Source organism: Arachis stenosperma, chromosome 9, assembly GCF_014773155.1.
Source record: "Arachis stenosperma cultivar V10309 chromosome 9, arast.V10309.gnm1.PFL2, whole genome shotgun sequence".
In the NCBI taxonomy this organism is placed as follows: domain Eukaryota; kingdom Viridiplantae; phylum Streptophyta; class Magnoliopsida; order Fabales; family Fabaceae; genus Arachis; species Arachis stenosperma.
In genome coordinates, this window is record NC_080385.1 from 93,088,993 (window position 1) to 93,099,168 (window position 10,176).

The 10,176-nt window shown below is 39.8% G+C and overlaps 1 protein-coding gene and 1 non-coding gene across 2 annotated transcripts; one reads left to right on the plus strand and one right to left on the minus strand.

Moving 5' to 3' along the window:
• Nucleotides 1-433: 433 nt before the first annotated feature.
• On the minus strand, nt 434-778 carry LOC130949735 (glycine-rich cell wall structural protein 1.8-like). Its single transcript, XM_057878379.1, has one exon. It carries the CDS (start codon nt 776-778, stop codon nt 434-436), a length of 345 nt encoding a protein of 114 aa, XP_057734362.1.
• Nucleotides 779-7,856: 7,078 nt separating this feature from the next.
• LOC130952711 (small nucleolar RNA R71) lies at nt 7,857-7,960 on the plus strand. The gene has a single exon (XR_009074888.1). It is a non-coding gene; the product is annotated as a small nucleolar RNA R71 (small nucleolar RNA).
• Nucleotides 7,961-10,176: the final 2,216 nt, after the last annotated feature.

Consider the following 10,176-nt stretch of genomic DNA (forward strand, 5'->3'; position numbering starts at 1 on the left):
TGCGTTTCGCATAAAATGAACCACGCGGTTGCGTCCCTGACGCGACCGCATCAATCGTACACAACCAATCCCATGCGACAGCGTGAGCGACGCGATCACGTCGCATGGATTGCACAACATCCAACAATGAGACAGAGAGTTGCGCTGATACGACGCTGGAATAGTGCGTTTAGCACAATTTCAAGCGACGCGATCGCATGCCTCAGGCGATCGCGCCATACCCTTTTTTATCCGTTCCATGCAATCGCGCGACCCACGCAATCGTGTCAACTCCCATTTCACCCAGGCCATGCGACCGCATGCCCCAAGCAATCGCATGGATTCAAATTTACTAACCCCCCAGTCATGCGAACCCTACCCATTCGCGTCACCTCCCCAAACCCCTTCCCTCCCTCTCTTCTTCTCCGATCACACCACCACCACCCAGCCACCATCACCGAACCACCGCCGCCCTCGTCGACCACCCAGAACCCACCGCCACGCCACCCCCTTCTTCCTTCCCCCTCTTCCTTCCTCTTCTTTCCCCTTCTCCCTCCACCGCCGCTGATCCCCCCTCCGCGATAGCCACCCACCGCACTGCCATCACCGCCGCACTCCATCCGCCCATCACCACCACCCTCACCCCCGTCCCAAACCTTTCCCCTACCCCCATCACCCCTCCCTTTCCCGAAGCCCCTACCCCCAACCAGCAGCCACCGTCGCTGCGCCACCCTCCTCCGCCGTGCCTGACACCACCACCACCATTCCCCAGCCACCTCTCTGCCTCAATCTCCTTCATTAGCCTTCCAGGTTCCGCAAAATGCCACCCTTCTATCCATTCGTAGTTACTCCATATCTTTCTGTTCTGTTCATATTTAGGCTAGTTAGATATGCATGTTGTAGTGGATTTTAGGTTGTTAGGTAGCCTAGGATGTGGTTAGTGGATTTAGGCCTGATAATTGCGCTGTTCGTGTTTCTTGCTTTATGATTTTCACAATTCTGATGATTCTGTGATGTTGCTATTGTTCATATGCTGTACTTTCTTGTTTCATGCTGCTTTTTACATTGCCTTTTTCATGTTCATACTCCATATATGTGATTGCAGCTTTGTTTAATTTTCATATGAACTATTTTGTTGCTGTTTATTTTCCAAGATAATCCACTTTTACCCAGAATGCTGCCCAAATTTCTGTAAAATGTTTCCATTCTTGTCTTGGTTTTGGCATTTTCAACTGTGCTTTCTGGTAGACGAAATTGTGATTGCCCTCTTTGTATTTGCATGAGATTTATTTAATGGCTCTTTGGCATATGTGATCACAACTACGTTCAACTTAACCAGCAAGTGTACTGGGTCATCCAATTAATACCTTACGTGAGTAAGGGTCGATTCCACAGAGATTGTTGGTATGAAGCAAGCTATGGTCACCTTGTAAATCTCAGTTAAGTGGATTCATAGGGTCAAATGTAATTGGATTAGATATTTAGAAGATAAATAAAATAAAAAGGGATAGAAATACTTATGTAAATTAATATTGGGGATTTCAGATAGGCGTGTGGAGATGCTGTGCTCCTCTTGAATCTCTACTTTCTTATTATATTCATCCAATCCTTCTTACTTCTTTCCATGGCAAGCTGTATGTAGGGCATCACCATCATCAATGGCTACTTTTAATCCTCTCGGGAAAATGGTCCTATGCGCTGTCACTGCACGGCTAATCGTCTGGAGGCATCACCCTTGTTGATAGCTACATCCCATCCTCTCAGTGAAAATGGACCAAATACTCTGTCACAGCACGGCTAATCATCTGTCGGTTCTCAATCAGGTTGGAGTAGAATCCATTGATTCTTTTGCGTTTGTCATCACGCCCAACCTTTAGGAGTTTGAAGCTCGTCACAGTCATTCAATACCGGAATCCTACTCGGAATACCACAGACAAGGTTAGACTTTCCGGATTCCCAGGATCCTACTCGGAATACCACAGACAAGGTTAGACTTTCCGGATTCCCATGAATGCCGCCATCTATCTAGCTTATACCACGAATATTCTGTTGGGGAATCTAAGAGATATGCGCCCGGCCTAGAGTAGAACGGAAGTGGTTGTCAGTCACGCGCGTTCATAGGTGAGAATGATGATGAGTGTCACGGATCATCACATTCATCAAAGTGTTGTGCAACGTATATCTTGGAATAAGAATAAAAGAGAATTGAATAGAAAGTAATAGTAATTGTATTGAAACTTGAGGTACAGCAGAGCTCCACACCCTTAATCTATGGTGTGCAGAAACTCCACCGTTGAAAATACATAAGTGAAAGGTTCAGGCATGGCCGAATGGCCAGCCCCCAAAACGTGATCACAAGATTCAAATTACAATCCAGGATGAGATTATGATAGTAAAAAGTTCTATTTATAATAAATTAGCTCCTAGGGTTTACATGAGTAAGTAATTGATGCATAAATCCACTTCCGGGGCCCACTTGGTGTATGTTTGGGCTGAGCTTGATCTATCCACGAGCTGAGGTTTTTATTGGAGTTGAACTCCAAGTTATGACGTGTTTTGGGCGTTCAACTCCGGATCATGACGTGTTAAAGCTCTGGATGTCTACTTTCCAACGCCGTTGAGAGCGCGCCATTTGGAGTTCTGTAGCTCCAGAAAATCCATTTTTAGTGCAGGAATGTCAGATTCCAACAGCATCAGCAGTCCTTTTGTCAGCCTTTTTCAGAGTTTTGCTCAAGTTTCAGCCTGAAATTACCTGAAATTACAGAAAAACACACAAACTCATAGTAAAGTCCAGAAATGTGAATTTAGCATAAAAACTAATGAAAACATCCCTAAAAGTAGCTTGAACTTACTAAAAACTACCTAACAACAATGCCAAAAAGCGTATAAATTATCCGCTCATCACAACACCAAACTTAAATTGTTGCTTGTCCCCAAGCAACTGAAAATCAATTAGGATAAAAAGAAGAGAATATACTATAAATTCCAAAATATCAATGAATATTAATTCTAATTTATGAGCGGGACTTGTAGCTTTTTGCTTCTGAACAGTTTTGGCATCTCACTTTTTCCTTTGAAGTTCTGAATGATTGGCTTCTCTAGGAACTTAGAATTTTGGATAGTGTTATTGACTTTCCTAGTTAAGCATGTTGATTCTTGAACACAGTTACTTATGAGTCTTGGCCGTGGCCCTAAGCACTTTGTTTTCCAGTATTACCACCGGATACATAAATGCCACAGACACATAACTGGGTGAACCTTTTCAGATTGTGACTTAGCTTTGCTAGAGTCCCCAGTTAGAGGTGTCCAGAGCTCTTAAGCACACTCTTTTGCTTTTGGATCACGACTTTAACCACTCAGTCTCAAGCTTTTCACTTGGACCTTCATGACACAAGCACATGGTTAGGGACAGCTTGGTTTAGCCGCTTAGGCCTAGATTTTATTTCCTTGGGCCCTCCTATCCATTGATGCTCAAAGCCTTGGATCCTTTTTACCCTTGCCTTTTGGTTTTAAGGGCTATTGGCTTTTTCTGCTTGCTTTTTCTTTTTCTTTCTATTTTTTTGCTACTTTTTTTTTCGCAAGCTTTTCTTTTTTCACTGCTTTTTCTTGCTTCAAGAATCAATTTCATGATTTTTCAGATCATCAATAACATTTCTCTTTGTTCATCATTCTTTTAAGAGCCAACAATTTTAACATTCATAAACAACAAGATCAAAAATATGCACTGTTCAAGCATTCATTCAGAAAACAAAAAGTATTGTCACCACATCAATATAATTAAACTAAACTCAAGGATAATTTGAAATTCATGTACTTCTTGTTCTTTTGAATTAAAACATTTTTTCATTTAAGAGAGGTGAAGGATTCATGGATTTTATTCATAGCTTTAAGGCATGGTTACTACATACTAATGATCATGAAGTAGAGACACAAAACATAGATAAACATAACATAGAAACCGAAAAACAGAAAGAAATAAGAACAAGGAATGAATCCACCTTAGTGGCGTCTTCTTCTTGAAGGACCAACAATGTTCTTAAGCTCTTCTATGTCCCTTCCTTGCCTTTGTTGCTCCTCCCTCATTGCTCTTTGATCTTCTCTTATTTCATGGAGAATGATGGAGTGCTCATGATGTTCCACCCTTAATTGTTCCACATTGTGGCTCAAATCTTCTAAGGAAGTGTTGAGTTGTTCCCAATAGTTGTTGGGAGGAAAGTGCATCCCTTGAGGCATCTCAGGGATTTCTTGATGATGAGCTTCCTCATGTATCTCTTGAGAACCGTGAAGGGTCTCTCTTGCTTGCTCCATCCTCTTCTTGGTGATGGGCTTATCCTCTTCAATGGAGATGTCTCCTTCTATGATAACTCCAGCTGAGTAACATAGATGACAAATAAGGTGAGGAAAAGCTAGCCGTGCCATGGTGGAAGGCTTGTCGACTATTTTGTAGATTTTATTGGAGATGACCTCATGAACTTCTACTTCCTCTCCAATCATGATGCTGTGAATCATGATGGCCCGATCCACAGTAACTTCAGATCGGTTGCTAGTGGGAATGATGGAGCGTTGAATGAACTCCAACCATCCTTTAGCTACAAGCTTGAGGTCCAGTCTTCTTAGTTGAACTGGCTTGCCTTTGGAGTCTCTCTTCTATTGAGCTCCTTCCACACATATGTCCATAAGGACTTGGTCCAACCTTTGATTAAAGTTGACCCTTCTAGTGTAGGGGCATTCATCTCCTTGCATCATGGGCAAGTGGAACGCCAACCTCACATTTTCCGGACTAAAATCTAAGTATTTCCCCCGAACCATTGTGAGATAATTCTTTGGACTCAGGTTCATACTTTGATCATGGTTCCTAGTGATCCATGCATTGGCATAGAACTCTTGAACCATTAAGATTCCGACTTGTTGCCTGGGGTTGGTTAGGACTTCCCAACCTTTTCTTCGGATTTCATGTCGGATCTCCGGAAACTCATTTTTCTTGAGCTTGAAAGGGACCTCAGGGATCACCTTCTTCTTTGCCACAACATCATAGAAGTGGTCTTGATGGCTTTTGGAGATGAATCTTTCCATCTCCCATGACTCGGAGGTGGAAGCTTTTGTCTTTCCTTTTCCTTTTCTAGAGGATTCTCCGGCCTTAGGTGCCATTGATGGTAATGGAAAAACAAAAAGCTTATGCTTTTACCACACCAAACTTAAAATATTGCTCACCCTCGAGTAAGAGAAGAAAGAAGAGAAGAAGAAGAAGAAGAAGAGAATATGGAGGAGAAGGGTAAGTGTAGGTTCGGCCAAAGTATGGAAGAGTGGGTAGTGATGTGTGAAAATGAAGTAGAATGGAAGGGTATATATAGGGAGAGGGGAGAGGGTAGGTTCGGCCATTTAGGGTGGGATTGGGTGGGAAGATGCTTTTGAATTTGGAAGGTAGGTGGGGTTTATGGGGAAGAGTGGTTGGATGTGAATGGTGAAGATGGTAATTAGGAAGAGAGATTGAGGTGATTGGTGAAGGATTTTTGGGAAAGAGTGTTTATTGGGAAGAGAGATTCAGAGATTGAAGTTGTTGGGAAGTGTGACATGGGGAAGAGTAAAATAGGATTAGGAGGTAAGGTGGGAATATGTTAGATGGGGATCCTGTGGGGTCCACAGATCCTGAGGTGATCCTGTGGCAGATCTTGAGGTGTCAAGGAATTCCATCCCTGCACCAAATAGGCATGTAAAATGCCTTTGCACACCATTCTGGCGTTTAAACGCCGAGTGGTGCACGTTCTGGGCGTTCAACGCCCATGTAAAGCATGTTTCTGGCGTTGAACGCCAGTTTCATGCTTGTTACTGGCGTTCAGTGCCAGCTTTTCTTCTAGGCACATTCCTGGCATTCAACGCCAGAATGTTGCTTGTTTCTGGCGTTCAGCGCCAGTTTCATGCTCTGTTCTGGCGTTAAACGCCAGCCAGATGCTCCTTACTGGCGTTGAACGCCAGCCTGTGCTTCCTCCAGGGTGTGATTTTTCTTCTGCTATTTTTTTTATTCTGTTTTTAATTTTTATATTTTTTTCGTGACTCCTCATGATCATGTACCTAATAAAACACAAAATAACAATAAAATAAAATAAAAACTAGATAAATAAAATTGGGTTGCCTCCCAACAAGCGCTTCTTTAATGTCAATAGCTTGACAGTGGCTCTCATGGAGCCACAAGGTGATCAGGTCAATGTTGTATAGTCCCAACACCAAACATAGAGTTTGGATATGGGATCTTAACACCAAACTTAGAGTTTGGTTGTGGCCTCCCAACACCAAACTTAGAGTTTGACTGTGGGGGCTCTTCTTGACTCTGAACTGAGAGAAGCTCTTCATGCTTACTCTCTTTTGTCACAGAGGGATGGCCCTGTGCCTTAAACACAAGGTAGTCCCCATTCAATTAAAGGACTAATTCACCTCTGTTGACATCTTTCACAGCTCCTGCTATGGCTAGAAAAGGTCTTCCAAGGATGATACATTCATCCTCTTCCTTCCTAGTGTCTAAGATTATGAAATCAGCAGGGATGTAAAGGCCTTCAACCTTTACTAACACGTCCTCTACTATTCTATAAGCTTGTCTCAATGACTTGTCTGCCAATTGTAATGAGAACAAGGCAGGTTGTACCTCAATGATCCCCAGCTTCTCCATTACAGAGAGTGGCATAAGATTTATCCCTGACCCCAGATCACATAGAGCTTTTTCAAAGGTCATGGTGCCTATGGTACAAGGTATTAAGAACTTGCCAGGATCTTGACTCTTTTGAGGTAAAATTTGCTGAATCTAGGTATCCAGTTCACTAATGAGCAAAGGAGGTTCACTTTCCCAAGTCTCATTACCAAACAACTTGGCATTCAGCTTCATGATAGCTCCTAAATATTGAGCAACTTGCTCTCCAGTCATATCTTCATCCTCTTCAGAGGAAGAATAGTCTTCAGAGCTCATGAATGGCAGAAGGGGATTTAATGGAATCTCTATGGTCTCTATATGAGCCTCAGATTCCCTTGGATCCTTAATAGGAAACTCCTTCTTGCTTGAGGGACATCCCAGGAAGTCTTCCTCACTAGGATTTTCGTCCTCCTCCTCCCTTGTGCATTCGGCCATATTGATTATATCAATGGCCTTGCACTCTCCTTTTGGATTCTCTTCTGTATTGCTTGGGAGAATACTGGGAGGAGTTTCAATGACTTTCTTACTCAGCTGGCCCACTTGTGCCTCCAGATTTCTAATTGAGGATCTTGTTTCACTCATGAAACTGAAAGTGGCCTTTGACAGATCAGAGACTAGATTGGCTAAATTAGAATTGTTTTGTTCAGAATTCTCTGTCTGTTGCTGAAAAGATGATGGGAAAGGCTTGCTATTGCTCAGCCTATTGCGTCCACCATTGTTAAAGCCTTGTTGAGGCTTTTGTTGATCCTTCCATGAGAAATTTGGATGATTTCTCCATGATGAGTTATAGGTGTTTCCATAAGGTTCACCCATGTAATTAACCTCTGCCATGGCAGGGTTCTCAGGATCATAAGCTTCTTCAGAAGCTGCCTCTTTAGTACTGTTGGATGCATGTTGCCATCCATTCAGACTTTGAGAGATCATGTTGACTTGCTGAGTCAACACTTTGTTCTAAGCCAATATGGCATTCAGAGCATCAATTTCAAGAACTCCTTTCTTCTTAGGTATCCCATTATTCACGGAATTCCTCTCAGAAGTGTACATGAATTGGTTATTTGCAACCATGTCAATGAGTTCTTGAGCCTCTTCAGGCGTTTTCTTTAGGTGAATGGATCCACCTGCAGAATGGTCCAATGACATTTTCGAAAATTCAGATAGACCATAATAGAATATATCTAATATGGTCCATTCTGAAAACATGTCAGATGGACATCTTTTGGTCAACTGCTTGTATCTTTCCCAAGCTTCATAGAGGGATTCACCATCTTTTTGTTTGAAGGTCTGAACATCCACTCTCAGCTTGCTCAGCTTTTGAGGAGGAAAGAATTTATCCAAGAAGACAGTGACCAGCTTATCCCAGGAGTCCAGGCTATCCTTGGGTTGTGAATCCAACCATATTCTAGCTCTGTCTCTTACAGCAAAAGGGAAAAGCATGAGTCTGTAGACTTCAGGATCAACTCCATTCGTGTTTACAGTCTCACAGATCTGCAAGAACTCAGTTAAAAACTGATAAGGATCTTCAGATAGAAGTCCATAAAACTTGCAGTTTTGTTGCATTAAGGCAACTAGCTGAGGTTTCAGCTCAAAGTTATTGGCTCCAATGGCAGGAATGGAGATGCTTCTTCCATCAAATTTGGACGTTGGCTTTGTGAAGTCACCAAGTATTCTCCTTGCATTATTATTATTTTCGGCTGCCATCTCCTTCTCTTGTTCGAAAATTTCTGAAAGGTTATTTCTGGATTGTTGTAACTTAGCTTCTCTTAATTTTCTCTTCAGAGTCCTTTTAGGTTCTGGATCAATTTCAACTAGAGTGCCTTTTTCCCTGTTCCTGCTCATATGAAAGAGAAGAAAACAAGAAAAGAAGAGGAATCCTCTATGTCACAGTATAGAGATTCCTTTATGTTAGTAGAAAAAGAAAGGGGAGAAGAATGTAGAATAGTGGGTTCGGATATTTAGATGGAGAGAGGTGAAGAGAAGTGTTAGTAATTAAATAATTAAATAGAATAAGAAAAGAGAGGGAGAATTTCGAAAATAATTTTGAAAAAGGGATTAGTATTTTCGAAAATTAAAAGATAAGATAGAATTAAAATTAAAACAATTAATTAATTAAAAAGAATTTGAAAAAGAGAGAGGTATTTTCGAAAATTAGAGAGGAAAAAGTAGTTAGGTGGTTTTGAAAAAGATAAGAAACAAACAAAAAGTCAAATAGTTAGTTGAAAAAGATATTAAAATCAAATTTGAAAAGATAAGAAGATAAGAAGTTAGATAAGATATTTTAAAATCAAATTTTGAAAAAGATAAAATTTTGAAAAAGATAAGATATAAAAGATAAGATAAGATATGTTTGAAAAAGATTTAATTTTTAAAATTACTTAAATAACAAGAAACTAAAAGATATGATTTTAGAACTTAAAGATTGAACCTTTCTTAACAAGAAAGTAACAAACTTCAAATTTTTGAATCAATCACATTAATTGTTAGTGTAATTTCGAAAATATGATATAAAGATAAGAAAAAGATTTTGAAAATAATTTGAAAAAGATTTTTGAAATTTTCGAAAAAAAATGAAAAGGATATAATTTTTGAAAAGATAAGATTTTTAAAATTGAAAATTTGACTTGACTTGTAGGAAACAACTAATTTTGAAAATTTTTGACTAAGTCAACTCAAATTTTTGAAAATTATGAGAAAGATAAGGAAAAGATATTTTTTTGATTTTTGAATTTTTAATGAGGAGAGAGAAAAACACAAACATGACCCAAAACATAAAAATTTTGGATCAAAACACAAGATGCATGCAAGAACACTATGAATGTCAAGATGAACACCAAGAACACTTTGAAGATCATGATGAACATCAAGAACATAATTTTGAAAAATTTTTGATGCAAAGAAAACATGCAAGACACCAAACTTAGAAATCTTTAATGCATGGATTCTAACAAACGAAAAATGCATATGAAAAATAACAAACAACACAAAACAAGAAAACATCAAGATCAACAAAGAAGACTTGTCAAGAACAACTTGAAGATCATGAAGAACACTATGAATGCATGGAATTTTCAAAAAATACAAGAAAAATTTTTAAAGCATGCAATTGACACCAAACTTAAAAATTGACTCAAGACTCAAACAAGAAACACAAAATATTTTTGATTTTTATGATTTTATTAATTTTTTTGGATTTTTATAAATTTTTTTCGAAAATAAAGTTTGGAAAAACGAAAAAGAAAAGAAAAATTTTGAAAAAGATTTTTGAAAAATTTTGAAAAGAAAATTACCTAATCTGAGCAACAAGATGAACCGTCAGTTGTCCATACTCGAACAATCCCCAGCAACGGCGCCAAAAACTTGGTGGACGAAATTGTGATTGCCCTCTTTGTATTTGCATGAGATTTATTTAATGGCTCTTTGGCATATGTGATCACAACTACATTCAACTTAACCAGCAAGTGTACTGGGTCATCCAAGTAATACCTTACGTGAGTAAGGGTCGATCCCACAGAGATTGTTGG